The following is a 16,276-nucleotide window of genomic DNA, read 5'->3' as shown; positions in this document are numbered from 1 at the left end:
TCATCCACATCGATAACTAGAATTCTTCTAATAGTATACCTGGAGCAAGTAATTTAAGGTCACAATTCTTAGACAATTTATGTGCACCAAACATATACCTACATATACAAAAAATATGATTTAAAAAAATTAATTTGAATTTATCAGATAAAAAAATTGTATTTATTTTTAAACCTGGCAGTTAGAATCAATGTTTTAATTTAAAATAATAAATCTATTTCGATTACTTCCAATTCATGTAATATGTTGTTTAAATAAAAAAATGAATGACAACAGTTTTTTTTTTGTACAAACGTTATTACCAAATTGCCAATATTTTCATACCCTACAGTTTATATTTATACACTTGTGTACCTAATTTGAATACACTTTTTAAATTACATATATATATATATATATATATATACACCTCAAGTTAATATAGTCCATAAAAACCGTTTTTTTGTAACCTATAAAATATATATATACCTATTGACCAATAAGAGAACAGCAACCACATGTTTACAGCATTCCGATGCTCCAGCTTTACAACTACTACTAATGATTAATATTCATATAAAAGTAAAAAAGTTTAAAATAAAATAAAATTTTTTTTTTAATTTAATAAAAAAAATATATTTAAGAATAGTTTAAATATTATATTCTCTTAATTACTATATATTATTTTTTGGAAAGAAATAAAAAAACTCTCATAGTAAAAAAATACAAATAAACATCAGAACAAGTCATTTAAGTTATAGAATATTGAACACAAAAAAAAAATGTAGGTTTTTATTAAAACAATTTGCTATTGCTTTTACATGCATGTACAAAATTTTACAGCTTTTGGTCATAACTTTTTTTTTGTTGGTATATTATATAATGACATTATAATTCACTAGAAGGTGTATCATATTAATTTAAATTAAATTCGAATGTAACCCATAAGTTTATTTGAAGGGCTAATATATATATGTACATATTTTTGAGTTAATTACTGTTGATATAAAATGTTAAATAAAAGTTAAAAACGATAACTTTAATTTATAATTTAAACATTTAATCTAAAAAGGTGCTTATTTTTTTCGTTTTGTACAACAAACCCATTCTTTTTCAATTTTAGGCACTGCAGAACTATGTGAGGCATATCTTCAGTGTTCAGCCAAGCATCTTCATCATCTTCGTCGTTACATTCAACCAAAAGCTTTAAAATCAATTTAACTCAATATTATATATAATTTAAAAAATATACAATAATTTTTATAAGCCTTCGAGCGATCGTTTGGGTGGGCAAAAAACACGCCTCATATCAAAGGGTGAAGTCAGAGTGATATTATCTTGGTGCAAAAAAACACAAAAGGAAATGCAAAATAAATTGCAACATTGTGACTAATATAAATGCCACCAGGCGAGTGATAGTGTAACTTTCTAACACGCAGGGGCTCGAAGATTAAGTAAAAATTTCAGTCAAAACTTACACTTAAAGCTTCTTTTATTGTCATAAATGAATCGGCTTGTGACAGCAAATTGTACTAAAAAAAAAAAAATAATAATAATAGAAATAACTATGAATATTGAAAAAAAATTATTATCCAAAATAAAAGTGATATTCTAACCATGTTTGTTTTACATTCTTTAAATTCTTTTGCGATTTCATTTTCTACGTCTTCATTTATAATATTTTTCTCTATTATAGTGTCAACTTCTTCTTTGAAATCTTTTAAAAGTATTGCCAAAGAGTTGATTCTAAAGTTAAGAAACAACATGGAAATAATTGATAGCAAACAAAATACCTTAGGTGTGTTACTTAATATAATTTCTTTTTGTTTTTAAGTTTTTACTATCTTAATTATTTTATTATCTCTAAAAATTTAAGGCCTGGTTACACAATACGAGTTGCTGACTTGCCAGCGGTCACACGGTGCGAGTAGCTGCACTGCTGTAACTGACTAGGCCAGCTTGGATGCTAGCTCGCACTGTGTAACCAGACCTTTAGTTACATCAAATTTAAACTGAACTGAACCAAGGGAACAAATACACATAACAAAAACTTTTTATATTACTTTAAATAATAGATGCAGTTAAATAATATTCTTTTCTTTAAAGCGCTGAATGTAATTATTTGATGTAATTATTATTTTACCTACACAAGTTGAAACCATTCAGTAGAAGATAAGATAATATTATATAAAATAAAAAACACATTAGAAGTGGCAGAACATGAACAAAAGTGAAAAAAAAAAAATATATATATTAAATATGAACCATCCTATATCGACTTACCGTTCAATTTGATTTTTTGAATTTTCATTGTCTTGCTTAACATTGTTCAAATATAATTTAAATTCTTCAGATAATTTATCATAAACTTTTAGTAGTTTTACTGAACTCAAACATTGAAATCCAGGATAATCTATAATAAAGAGTGATAAAAAAGTTAAATTGATTTTATAATTAAGCAACAAAAATTATCTTTACTTAGCGGTTTAAGTTCCTTTAATAAACTTGTAATGCCATTGATTATATTATGTTTAATCTTTAAGATTTCTTGCTGAGTAATCTTGACCGGATTAACTGGATTTTTGATTAAATTCAAATATTGATCTAACTGGCTTACTCTAATATTCATATTTCTCACTTGTTCTTTAAATTTTTGCAATACATCATACAGTGTGAAATCATCTGATATAACCACTGTGTTTTCTAAAACCTCTAACTGAGTTTCCAGAACTTTGCTCGATGAGCTACATCCCTGAAAATAAGTAAATGTAGATAACTCGATTACAAATATATGTATAATTTGTGTTTAGTATAAAAATAAAAGATTTAAAGATTAAATAATAATATGTATGTGAAACAGCTTTAAACCCGCAAAAATAGTTCTATAGTTGTTTCTTTTTTTTTTTAATGCTCTTGAATAGATATCAACAGGTACATCACAATTTCTTAACATTATTATATTAACAGTGACTCATCCGCGTATCTTTTGATAAATTATCAATGTATCCATTGCTAAACTGTAGAAGAAAGGTCTGTAAATCGCTCTGCACAACCTTAGTCTTCTAGTAACTTTATCCAATCGGCAATCTATCAGACTTCTATGTACATGATACTCAATAATTAATTTTAAATATACCACTGTATTTATAATAAAATGGCACAAAATCCATATTGTTTCACATAAAAACTAAATAGTTGGTAAAATTTGAAGAAATATCGTTGGTTATAATCATACTTATAAAAACAATTATTGTTAGCTTTAGGTATAACGTTCTAAAATCAAAATAGTCATGTTACATTATAACCTTAGTTTACAGCAGTAAAGATAAAATGAAAGTCAAAAATCTATAATCTTACTTCATCTGTGGAAATAAAACTATCTTCCATTTTCTGATAAATGAATAAGTATTAGTATACCATAGTAAAATTGGTGAAATGTTTAAAATTCGAACCAGATCATAAAAAACAAAACATGTAACTTTTACAATAAAAATGGAGGGAATGAGCGAAATACCGTATTATCATAAATTACATTATGATAACCGTAATATCAGTTTTGCCAACAGTGTAATTCATTGGTAAACAAAAAAGTATTCAAACTACAAAAGTAAAAATTAGCCAAGAAATAGGTTTTATGAACGTTTAGTTTAATTATTGGACTTCCAGCGATACGTTTTGAGTTTGATTAAGTCTGCTTTTACTAATTTCAGACGAGTTTTTTATTATTATTAAAAATTGTTTGAAATAAACCCCTTCACGATTGACACAATATTTTATCAACAGCTTATTAGGAAGGCTGGTCATACTGATAAATTGATAACACACCCAACATTTTTGCTATTCGGCATTCTCCGTTCACGTCACAGGTGTTTGTTCAGGCCCTGATTGTCTTACCAATTTACACGGCGTCCGTCCACGTTTTTTGACTGCTGTCAAAAGGAAAACCCGTTCGATTTGTCCATACACCGGTCAACATGATTTCGCCAATCTATCCATTGCAAAAATCTTCTGACCAAAAAAACGACATGGACAACAAGTATCCTCAATTTAGTGCTCACCTCGTACCAGGTAATGTAAACGTAGGACAACTGTAGATTAATTCGATGCACTGTGTTTGTTGGCCGAGTATTGACGTCACGGTGTTGGTTTTCAGGTAGAACGATTGCCGCTGCAGCAGCTGCCAACCCAGACAGCTGCGAGTTTGGATCGCCAAAATACTTTGCCCTCTGCGGTTTGGGCGGTATTGTGTCTTGCGGCTTGACGCACACGTTGGTAACGCCTTTAGATTTGGTCAAATGCCGTCTTCAAGTTGACGCAGCCAAGTACAAGAATCTTATTAATGGATTCAAAGTGACAATGGCTGAAGAGGGTGCCAGAGGATTAGCCAGAGGCTGGGCTCCTACTGCCATCGGTTATTCAATTCAAGGCTTAGGGAAATTTGGATTGTACGAATACTTCAAAATCCTGTACGCCAATGCCATTGGCGAGGAAAACGCTTACTACTGGCGGACGTCGCTTTACTTGGCAGCTTCTGCATCTGCCGAACTATTTGCCGACATTGGTCTTGTTCCATTAGAGTCGATTAAAGTGAAAATCCAAACCACACCCGGTTTTGCAAGAACCATGCGTGAAGCTGTTCCAAAAATGGTTCAACAAGAGGGTGTGTCTGCGTTCTTTAAAAGTTTAGTGCCACTGTGGATGAGACAAATTCCATACACCATGATGAAGTTTGCTTGTTTCGAACGAACTGTCGAGTTGATTTATAAGCACGTTGTTCCTAAACCAAGGGCCGATTGTAGTAAAGGAGAGCAGTTGGTTGTTACATTTGCTGCTGGGTACATTGCCGGAGTCTTTTGTGCCGTTGTTTCTCACCCTGCTGATACGCTCGTATCAAAATTAAACCAAGAAAAAGGCGCTTCTTCCGTTGAAGTATTGAAGAAAATCGGATTTGGTGGATTATGGAAAGGTTTAGGGCCAAGAATCATTATGATTGGTACTCTGACTGCTCTCCAATGGTTCATATACGACTTTGTTAAAGTCTCTTTGAACATGCCTCGACCTCCGCCGCCAGCACCGCCTAAGGGAAAGAAAGAATAGACCAATTATTTAATTATCAATGGTACTCATAATTTATATTATTAAGAATATATTTTTTCAATGTTATTTGTAATAAAGTTACTTACATTTTTGGAAATTCAAGTGTTTATTTAGCTATAAACATTTTATGGTTATATTTATTATTAAATATTCCAATCTCCGTTGCTCAAAACAAAAAGAATAAGAATTGCTCTTGTTTTAATTAAATTGATTAAACTACTAATTTTTTTTTAAATTTAAATTTAATTAATTTAAGCCTTGTCCACCGTAACAAGCTGAACCTTGGTTGACATGAACATTTTACAGCTAATATCAGTATTTTGAAAAAACATTGTGTGTATGTTATTGGGATTTTGCTCGTTTACTAAATTTTTTTAAATTTATAAAACTGAATAATACACACTTGGCTGTAGATGTAACAAATCAATCACGTCTTGATTTATAATATGAAACTGCTTAAATTTAAATTTCCAATGTAAAACCTTTAAAGGAAGAATATTTTAATAATTTCGTTTGTGTATTCAAAGGGATTATAAAACCTTCATTAATAATGATTTTTTTTTTAATTTCATCATTTTTTCCTTAGTTTTAAGCATTTTATAAAAATGTCATGAACAAAATAAACAATGACAGTATTTTATTGAACAAAACTAGTTTGAGGGGGGGGGGGAGGAAATTATTAGCAAACGTTCTACCGTTATCGGACAGCAATAAATATTTCTGATAAGAGTTTGCTACAAGATATATTCAAAACTATTCTGATCAATAAAATTTAAAACAAAAACAAACCAACTATTACTCCATTGGTCATCTCGTAATATTTTTATTTTGAACCAATTATAATAATTAATAATTCTATTTATTCCTTCTAAACTCCAATTGTGATTACTGAATCTGCTGAATCGTCTTACTTGTTCCCAGGAAGTGAGCTGTTTTGTGAGAACTGAGATAATAACATTTACAACACCTATGTACAAATTACTGTGTTGTTATCTCGGTAGAATATTATGATGGTGGTCTAATCACTAATCGTTATTATTATTTTTTCATTTTCTATTCTCGATTCTTCTGTAGTTTTTGTCGTTATGTACGATCACCAACGACAATGTAATAATATAGCTGTTCGACTTGACGAGACGATGCTAAATCGTTGCGATAAATTTGAATGTCTATCATTACTTAACAGATAATCGACTAATCTGGTGTAATTATTGTACAAAACGTTCTAGTTCGCTGTTAGTTCATGTTCTACGAAAGACAACAAAAAAAACTACTCAACAGTTATTAAAACGACAGTAAGTAGTAACCGTTTTATGACGCCATAAAGGCAAATCATAATATTATCAGACAAATTTTCCATTTGGAGGCAAGTCCGAGCAAGGTTCCTATGTTAAATCTCGCTATGTTTTAGTTTAAATTTTGTAAAATTGCAATTATGTAAAATAAATATTCTATTGATTTTACATTGTTGGAGCAATTGGGTGTGTTTTTTTTTACACACTCATCTTTTAGTTTTTCTTCGTAGTAATGTCCACTGTAATAGGCATCTATTACAGTGGATTTATTAATTAATAACACACATATTATTATATTACATACAAGTTAATTGTACATAATTAATGTGTTGTCATTTTTATAAATCAAATCACTGTATGTACCGTAACAATTAGTAAACATATTTGCACAATCTATTAAACTATTATGTTCGATGCGTGTTGATTTTTGCAATGATTATACTTTGATAATGGTATTTAATCTATTTTAATTGTACAGTCGAAACAAGAGTTCATTTATTAAAATAATTTAAAGAATATTACATACATTGCACGTTTTTCATAACAGTTTTTACGAAGTACTAATAATATACTACTTGTAATAAAAAATAACTAATCAAATGCTTTGTCAATATTGATCTAATTATTAGTTGTGATATTGTTAAATTTTCGTACTGAAGTACAAAAGTAAATAAAAATATAACTATACAATTTTTGTTAAGTCTAATGCTTATTTATGTTTTAGATTTTCAAAAAAACAAAATGATTTCAATCGAAACAATATTGTTGTCTATTACGACAGCAATTATTACGCTGTTTGTTGGTATTTATTTATACTATAAAAATATATACAACTACTGGAAAAAAATAGGAGTTTACCATATTGAGCCAGAATTTTTTTTTGGTAATGCCAAGGAGCGAGTAATGTTTAAAAAATCATTTCACGAGTTCCACAGAGATATGTATTTTAAGTTTAAAGGTCACAGATATGCAGGTAACTATTTCTCAATTAATTTTTAAAAACGTTTTATTATTTAAAAATTTACCAGGAAATTTATAAATTTTTGCTTACAATTATTTGATATCCAAAGATATTTTTGCATTTGATTAAAATGAAAACTACATTTTGCAAGTCTTGTATTATTATTATTATTGATTAGGATACTATCTTGGTCGACGAGCTTCGCTAGTGGTTATAGATCCTGAAATAATAAAGTGTGTTATGATAAAAGATTTCAATCATTTCACGGATCGTCAAACAGCTCGATTTCGTACATCCGAGTATATCACTCAGATGTTGATAAACTTAAAAGGAGCAAAATGGAAAAGAATGAGACACTTGTTGACCCCAGCATTTACCTCGGGTAAATTAAAAACAATGGAACACCTTGTAGAGGATTGTTGTAATAATATGAGAGAGTTTCTAAACGATAAAACTGGTAATTATAATTAACTAATTAAGTTAATCAATTATAATATACTTAAAAGTTACTTTTAGAGGATGGAGCTAAACCATTTGATTTAGAAATGAAGGACTTTTTTGGTAAATTCACATTGGATGTCATTGCTACTTGTGCATTTGGTGTCGAATCCAATTCATTAACAGATGTATCGGGCGGTTTTGCTAGTCGAGTGTCAAACTTTGCCAGTTTAAGCATCTTTAAACGTTTGTCTCTATACATTATATTGCTGTTTTTACCTGGAATTGCACGATTTGTACCATTGTCATTCTTTAACATGGAAGTCATTTACTTTTGTGCTAACGTAATAAAAGACGCCAAACATTATAGACATACAACTGGACAAAAGTATGTCAATACGTTATTTTACAATTTCACCTCTATTTATCAATTAATATAACACATACAATTGTATGTATGAAAATCATTTTAACATTATTTATTTAGATATTTGACGTGAAATCATAAATGACCCATTAAATATAATTTTATAGTCCATTACTAAATTTAAGAAACCACTCAATTAAAAAAAAAAAAAAACATGAAATCTTATATACAAAAATATATAATATTTATTAGTAATAATACTATTTTTAAGTTTTTCATATTATAAATAAAAATACATAATCCATTATATGCATTATAATTTGTATCAAAGAAAAATTAGAAATGCAGCAATTGTTTAAAATTTCTATCAATACCCAATTATTGACACTCTATACCTATTTTTAATAACGTAATGGTTAATGTATGAAAGCAACACATTTCTGATAATTAATAGCAGTCACTTAGTAACTGATTAGAAAAAAAGTTATACATCACTATTGCCACTATAACAAAATGTCCAATGATTTAAAAAAAATAACTGTACTTAAACATTATCCATTAGTATTTTAGATTAGATAATCTTTTTATCTTTGACATTATTTTTTTCCTAAAGGCGAAACGATTTCTTGCAGTTATTATTAGATGGTGAGAAGGATTTGAATAAAAATGATGAAAGTAAATTGAAAGAAGGTAAGTTATAAATTACTCAGTAACACATTTGTTCAATTTTTAATTAATTAAATTTATTTTAGATGTGCTAACTGAGCCCCAAGTGATAGCACAGTCTGTACTGTTTCTCATAGCTGGATTTGAAACGTCTAGTACACTAATGGCATTCACTTGCTACGAGATGGCACTGAATCCAACTATTCAAACTGAACTCAGGGAAGAAATCCTGAGAGTGTTAAAGAAATATGATGGCATATGTACTCATGACGCTATACAAGAGATGCATTTGTTGGACATGGTACTGTATGGTGAGCATTGCATCAATGATGTTTTATTAGTATTAATATATATTGAAACTACAATAATACAATATTGTAGATTATTATTTAGTAAACAATTGAAGTTTAACGTCAAATATTACTCGATACTCGTCATTTACTTCGAGCTTACTTTTTTCCCATTTTTTTTTATTGTATTTGAAATTAGTTGTTATACTTTTTTGTACGTTTTACAACTAATTTCAACTGTTCACAATGCAATCAGTTAAATATAGTTCAGTCTATGTGTGTGCGCCTTAGTCTAATTTTTTTTTCAAATAGTAGGTTTTACAATGTACAAAAATAGTAATAGTTATAATATTATCTTAAATGTTTGCAGAAACACTTAGAAAACATCCGCCCGTCGCTCAACTGGAACGAGTGTGTACTCAAGACTACACAATTCCAGATTCTGATTTGCACATTAAAGCTGGTATGACTGTGCAGATACCTGTTGTGGGATTACATTATGATCCAGATTATTACCCAGATCCACATAAATTTGATCCCAGTCGGTTTACTCAAGAGGAAAAAGCAAAACGGTCTCAGTATGTTTACTTACCCTTTGGCACTGGTCCCAGAAACTGTATTGGTAAGTTAAAGATTGTAATATATTATAAGTATTAAGTACAAACAATATACTCGTAGTAAAAACTCGTACATCAATTCAACACGAGATATAAAAAAAAGACGTGTTTAGACTTTGAGGGCGTAAAAACATATCTTTACATCATAACGCTCACAATACTACCACTTAATTCCAACTTGATACTCATTAATTATTACCACTTATTTTATAATTTTACAAAATTTAAATATCCTAATTCCTAAGTGTTCAAGCTACAAATTGAAAAATCTGCAAATTATCAAATTATATCATTCTATCTAGTTGCTCTCTCAAATTATTCGTATGCACATTTAAAACAAAAATTAAAATTTTTTTACGGCGGAAATTATAAAAAGAATTGAAGACGACACTCAAGCTGTTTTTATTTTCAAGAATTCTATTATTGCTTACATAATCCAACACTGTACATATTTAAACCAAGCTGGGCAAATTAAAAACTTCAAATTTGCCTTTTTTATAGCGTAGTTTGTGGCTTACGAGATGAATTCTCATGAAGAGGCTTCAAAATGGGTTTGATCTTGCTAATATTTGTTTATGTAATTTTAGGTCTGCGATTCGCTTTGATGAGCACCAAACGAGGAATGGTACACCTCCTTAAAGATTTTTTGATTGAAATCAATGATAGAACTACAATTCCATACGAGTACAGTAAACACTCAATGTTGCTGAAGGCCAAGGATGGCGTCTGGCTTTCTGCCAAAAAACTGAATACATCGTAACATTGTAAGGGCCTACTACTTATCACCTGAAGTACCTACTACTATCCTGTAGTATTATTATAGGTATAGCAATAAAAATACACCGAATATATTTTGTAACAAATTTTTATTCTTTTTTATCTGTTTTTTTTTTTTATAATTATTATTATTCATTGTAAATTATTGTGATTTACAATAAAATATTTTGTTTGTATCACAATAATCTACTTGCATAAATATAAATATATATAATGGTTTTATTTGATCTTACTATTCTAGTTTTATACAATATAATGTATTTTGTATATATATATATATATATAAATGTTTTAAATATATATTCTATTCATAAAGTTTATTTTTTTGTTTTTATAATATAAAAAGTGTTTTTTTTTATAATAAAACGTGTGTAAATTATTCTATTTTAAGTGTAATAAGCATTTAAAAGAATAACATATTAATAATATATTATTATAAAAAACCAAAGTCAAATCAATAATATATTGTTATACAGGAACTTGTTGACATAGAAAAAACAAATTATATACAATTATTAAAATGGTTTAAATTAAAATATTGCGCCCAATGATGGTAATACTGTACATAAATCATTAAGTACTAATTTTGAAATAGTTGAACCGTTTTTGATATTGCAAATTTTTTATAGTTACTTAGAGTGGAGGGGGGGGGGATATGGAATGTGTTCGAATAGATGGCACAAATAATAAATTACACTAATTTCCAACACTATGCAGTCGGGTTATTTTACAAAGCCATCACTTACATTAATATAATACTGAATATATTATAATTAAATACATTATAATTATTTAATAATACAATAAACCTAATAGTTACCTTGCAACATTGCGTGAGGATATTACGGTTTGTCGAAACAAATTAGACGGATATTTTGTAAAAACTATACTTAAAAAAAGTTATTGTTCATCAATAATCAATATAAATAAAACGGTAATTGCCAAATGTAGGGAGGGCTAAGAAAAAATGGTCGATTGTCTTCTACACAATAATAATTATAACTTAAAAAATAAATTTTACAAATAAAGTGACAACATTAAAACAAATTTAACACTATAGAATGTTTAAAACATAATAATGATAATTTAAAATATTAAAAAGAGCTATAAAAAATATATATATACATAGCTCGTCTGTGTGTTTAAGGCACTCGTTACTTTTGAGATAATAATCTAAAACCTATGATATAACATAGGTATAATATATATTTATAATATACATACATGGATATAAATACTATGCGTATCACAGAATGTGTAAATTACTTAACAATTAAATTGTAGGGGAAAAAATACAATTTAAAAAAATTAACGATAATAAGTTACACATTTAAAATATGATTGTCATCAAATATTCTTAAAACATACAGCAGCTAATACGTCCTAAATGTTATATCCAAAATGTATGAATCGGGTATCATTGCTGAGAAGTGGTTAAACAAAGCATAGGACGGAAAAGTTAAAAGTTGAAAACCAGCAGATATACAATTGTATAGTGTTTTAAATTTAAAAGATTATTAATTTATACTCGTGTAAAGTCATACAAAATCGGATAAACTCAATACAAAAATGTATTAATTGAAGAAAATTAAAAGCATTTAAATTGTTTATCGTTTTAACTGAAATCATCAATATGTAATACCATTAAAAGTATCGGGTAAAAAGTAAAGAAATCAATAATATTTTTAAAAAAAACCTGTACAATATAATAAATACTGAGTAAAATCAAAAGTTAGTTGTCGAGTTAAAACAAAAATGTGTAATAAATAAACAGTTGTCAAAAAGCTATTGTAATAATAATGCGGTGTTTAAATGTTGGGACTTTGAATTATATTGTGATGGTTGTTGTCCCTGATGGTCACTTGAGTTATATAAGGGCCAGGGCCGTGTGGCGACGACCTCTGGTACATATTGCTGTTGCCGACATGGTTATTGTTGTTGATATTTGTAGACCTTTGGTGTGATTGCGCACCACCGACCTGCTGGCCGCCCTGGGTGTCACCGCTGTAATTGTACAGCGGATAATTGGACTTTGCCACCGGATAGCACCGCGGTGACTGTCGAGGGCCACGAGCGGAACCGCCGTTGGTTTGGGTCGAGCCTAAACAATTGGTCGGCAGTGTGTGAAGAGAGACCGGATGTTTTATACATATGTACGATGGTTGCTAGAGGACAACTCACCTTGTCTGATCAATGTGTTAGAGTTGCTGTCCACCAGTCCTGAAGCAGACCCAGAGTAAGGTAGTGATCGCATAACGCTTTCGTATTCATAATAATTTGAACTCGGACGGGCCACCGATTCCTTGGGGTCGCGTCTCTGCGAATGGTAATGTAGCTGTCGGCGACTAAAAAGTAACAATAAACACAAACAGATGAGCCAACTTACAATGTACAATTTTTTTTTTTTTAGAAAACTCGACCTTGAAGCTCTTCTTTAGATAATTTCAAGCCTTTTTTTTTTAATTACCATTATTTGAACATGCTCGTTAATAATAAAATAATATAATATGAAAATAAAGTAGATAGTAAGAATATTAAAAAAAAAAACCTAGTATTAAAATTGTGATTTTTTCAAACCTACCTTTCGTCGTCTGTGTCATAATAACAAGACACGGGTTTTTTTGCTTTGCCATTGTGTCGAAGCTTAACGCCGCGAGTTTCATGCATTGAGCTATAATCAAAAGTGCACGAGCATGCATGATGAAAGAAGATAATGAAAAGAGACATTCATTCAGCATAAATTACTCCCCAGATAAAAGAAATAAAATAAAACAAAAAATCAATATCACTGATATGCATCACACAGGCAAATCATATCATGCAGTAAAGCTGTAGGTATGAAGAATTAGGCAAAACACAGATTTTCATTAAAAATCATTTATTGAAAACGTCACCGAACCAAAATTTACACTGTTATTTAATACAAAAAAAATGTATTAACTTGGTTGTAGTTTGATAGCCAGTGGCATATCGCTGATTACTTTGATATTTTATACTTGTTATCATAGGTACAATTATTCTAAATTCTTTTGGAAAAATATTACCAAAAAAAAGAGAGGGCTTAAAGAAATATAGCGCCTGTACGATGAGGACTTGGTTTGGGGGGATAAGCTCCCTAAACCTAATCACTAATTGCACAAATGTGTTGACATAAAATATGCTGATTTTTAACTTGTAAAAAAAAAATAACATTTTTAACTTAAGTTATGCCTTTTGGAATAATATAAAATATTGTTTATGGAACGAAACGTTGACATGGTTCCAAAAGGCATAACTTAAATTAACTTTCCTTTCTTATAAGTTCAAAATAATTTAACATTTGTTGTAGTTATAACAAATAATGTAATTTCAGGCTTGGAAACGTTTTCAACCCATGGTAACAATCCCAAAAACCAATTTTTTCAACTGAAAACTATTTTTTAAAACATTTGGTTTTTGGGATTTCATACCAAGATTTTGCCCAATACTGCAAATATGCTTATTTTTGTATATGAAAACCCTCAAAGCGAAATATGAGAAATCCTATCAAAAGCCTGACTGATAAATTCCAACTTTGATCTCACAAGTCCCAACTGTATAATTGTTTTTATTATTAAATTTTTTTTTTTTTTACACGATAATGAAAGTAAACAACAAACATGGAAGCATGCAGAAGAAATTAATGAGAATATAAAACAACTATGATATGTTGCCAAGTATGAAAAGTGCAAAAATAAAAAATAATTTAAAAAAATACTCACTTCAAGTTTTGTTGGATTTCCTGGAAATTAACATAATGATTAAAACGTGGGTCAGTAATTCCCACACGACTACCTGGTCGATTAATGGAACTTTGACTATTGTTAGCAGACTAAAACAAATATAAATTTATATCAAAATATAACAATATTCTTTTAACAAAATTATTAATTATCACCTTTCGGAGATCAGATTCGTAGTGGTTTTCTTCCCTTTCCTCAGGCACATACTGTCCACTACGTTCCATGTGCCTACGTTGGTGTTCAGCCCTAAGCTGTTGTATACGGTCTATACGAGACTGTTCGGGGTTAGCGGGTTTGGCCATCACAGTAGTATAATTATTTGAAACGTCGTCTACAGCTACTTCCCGACAACGATTTTGTTGTTCCTGTCACAATATTACAACATATATTATTACATATTCAAAAAACTGATTTAGGAATAACAGTTATTAATAATTATACATGACTGTTATAAATCTTATTTACCATTTCGGCTTGTCGTTGCATTAGCCTTTGATACTGTTCCTGTATTCGTAGTTGCTCGTCTCGGGCACTTTTTCTAGCAACTTCCCGCTCACGATCCAGTGTGTTGTCTTCTTCTGAACTTAACGTGCCATTCATATCCGTTCCTCGTCTATGTTTGCCAAACCTAATAATATCATGCAAAAATAGTCGAATCAATAAATTTGTAATAACTCTTATAGCACTCAACAGATAACAGTTAGTTTGGTCATTACTAACCTAAACATAGAACCGATTCCTTTGAGTAAACCCGGTTTCTTTTTGTTCGCAGCAATATTTGGCGCTTTGGGTGATTTATAATCTTGAGAATGAAGCGAAGACTGTCGCCGACCAATTTGATGATAGTCTCCTTCTTCACCATCTGAATAAATTCAAATTATTAGCAAATATACATTTTTTTAAATTAAACTAAATACACATACATGTGTCTAAGCGAAGTTCGTGTAGTGACAATGGTCCGTCTTTGTCAACAGCCGCCCTAAAACTCTCATCACATCCTCTTCCACGAACCACTCTCATGTTTCCCCTTTTACCGTCTTCAGACATTTGCACTTCTTGCACCATAGTTTGCAGCGACTCCAAACTAGATGACTTTTTCATTCCCAATGATGGACCCAATTGGTGTTTAGACAAAATACCATTGCCTGATTGGATATTAATGAAATTAAACAACTTTTCTTTAAAATAATTAGTCTTTGTACCAGGTAAGATAAAAAGAGATAAAATAAATAAACTATACTAACGATTGCCAATGTCATCTCCACCACGTTCTTCTCGCAACTTTTTGTTTCTTTGATACGTGTCTGTACTTTTGGCATCGAGTGTAGCATGTCGCTTTTCAGACATACTTTGCCTCCCAAATGCATCTCTTGAAAATCCAGAATTGGCGTTGTCAAGAGATAATCTGAAACAAGACAGCGTTTCATTAAATTTAAGACTACATACTACTACAAGCAGTTTGAATTTAAAGCTTCACTACTTACTGGCTCGCGTATGTAACATCAGTACTTGTTGATCCGGTTCTGGTTTGTTGTGGAGAAACGACTAAATTTGGTTTTTCCTCTTCTATTTTTTTCCGACTTACAAAAAAAAACATTAATGATAAATATGTAGGCACAATACTATAAACTAAAATTAATTGTAATAAACTACAAAGCAGAAGACACGCATACTTGATTGTGTTGTATATTGGGGGATCTTCTTCAATAATTAACATCTCACCAGAAGATTGGTTAACAGTAGGACTTTTATGTTTGTCTTCTTCTTTAATCATTATCGTAGTCTGATGCGTTGCCTGAAGACGTATTACAATATTATATTATATTAAGTGGTAATAATAAAAATAATTAATTTATAAAAATAAAATATTCAAAATAATAACCTTATAATAACTTTCATTACGTAAACCGTTGTAACGATTAGCGTGCCCAGTCAACCTCTCCAACACAGGATTACGAATAGCAATGCCATCTAGAATTTGAAATAAGTATATTGATAAAATAATATTATTGAACAAGTGACAATAAA

The 16,276-nt window shown here is 29.8% G+C and overlaps 4 protein-coding genes across 6 annotated transcripts in view; 2 read left to right on the top strand and 2 right to left on the bottom strand.

Moving 5' to 3' along the window:
- Positions 1–758: 758 nt before the first annotated feature.
- LOC126844909 (uncharacterized) lies at positions 759–3,488 on the bottom strand. Its single transcript, XM_050583394.1, has 6 exons — positions 3,337–3,488; positions 2,458–2,731; positions 2,263–2,392; positions 1,596–1,725; positions 1,458–1,511; positions 759–1,183 (listed from the first exon to the last, which is right to left on the bottom strand). Exons 1-6 carry the CDS (start codon positions 3,364–3,366, stop codon positions 1,031–1,033), a joined length of 771 nt encoding a protein of 256 aa, XP_050439351.1. The 5' UTR covers positions 3,367–3,488; the 3' UTR covers positions 759–1,030.
- Positions 3,489–3,822: 334 nt separating this feature from the next.
- Positions 3,823–5,173, top strand: LOC126844908 (phosphate carrier protein, mitochondrial-like). Its single transcript, XM_050583393.1, has 2 exons — positions 3,823–4,047; positions 4,133–5,173. The coding sequence occupies exons 1-2, from the start codon at positions 3,954–3,956 to the stop codon at positions 5,074–5,076; spliced, it is 1,038 nt and encodes a 345-aa protein (XP_050439350.1). The 5' UTR covers positions 3,823–3,953; the 3' UTR covers positions 5,077–5,173.
- A 699-nt stretch (positions 5,174–5,872) lies between these two features.
- LOC126844905 (cytochrome P450 6k1-like) lies at positions 5,873–10,691 on the top strand. The gene is made up of 8 exons (XM_050583391.1): positions 5,873–6,371; positions 7,096–7,344; positions 7,511–7,789; positions 7,849–8,158; positions 8,751–8,827; positions 8,890–9,114; positions 9,464–9,715; positions 10,298–10,691. Exons 2-8 carry the CDS (start codon positions 7,113–7,115, stop codon positions 10,468–10,470), a joined length of 1,548 nt encoding a protein of 515 aa, XP_050439348.1. The 5' UTR covers positions 5,873–6,371; positions 7,096–7,112; the 3' UTR covers positions 10,471–10,691.
- A 167-nt stretch (positions 10,692–10,858) lies between these two features.
- Positions 10,859–16,276, bottom strand: part of LOC126844897 (partitioning defective 3 homolog) — a 44,167-nt gene continuing 38,749 nt past the window's right edge. For 2 of the 3 annotated variants that reach the window (XM_050583368.1, XM_050583367.1), the window contains exons 16-27: positions 16,131–16,219; positions 15,922–16,043; positions 15,733–15,828; positions 15,493–15,653; positions 15,172–15,393; positions 14,969–15,110; positions 14,714–14,876; positions 14,404–14,613; positions 14,228–14,337; positions 13,069–13,158; positions 12,669–12,832; positions 10,859–12,588 (exon numbers count right to left, since the gene is read on the bottom strand). In XM_050583368.1, the coding sequence (XP_050439325.1) occupies positions 12,296–12,588; positions 12,669–12,832; positions 13,069–13,158; positions 14,228–14,337; positions 14,404–14,613; positions 14,714–14,876; positions 14,969–15,110; positions 15,172–15,393; positions 15,493–15,653; positions 15,733–15,828; positions 15,922–16,043; positions 16,131–16,219 (1,862 nt within the window). In that variant the 3' untranslated portion in view covers positions 10,859–12,295. The remainder of the gene's footprint in view (positions 12,589–12,668; positions 12,833–13,068; positions 13,159–14,227; positions 14,338–14,403; positions 14,614–14,713; positions 14,877–14,968; positions 15,111–15,171; positions 15,394–15,492; positions 15,654–15,732; positions 15,829–15,921; positions 16,044–16,130; positions 16,220–16,276) is intronic. The other variant, XM_050583370.1, reaches the window with a different exon arrangement.

Source organism: Adelges cooleyi, unplaced genomic scaffold (assembly GCF_023614345.1).
Source record: "Adelges cooleyi isolate 19-005CV unplaced genomic scaffold, UGA_ACOO_1.1 ACOO_flye_CR_arks_rails_tigmint_CR_PRNA_651, whole genome shotgun sequence".
NCBI lineage: Eukaryota > Metazoa > Arthropoda > Insecta > Hemiptera > Adelgidae > Adelges > Adelges cooleyi.
This window is presented reverse-complemented; position numbering and strand designations above follow the sequence as displayed.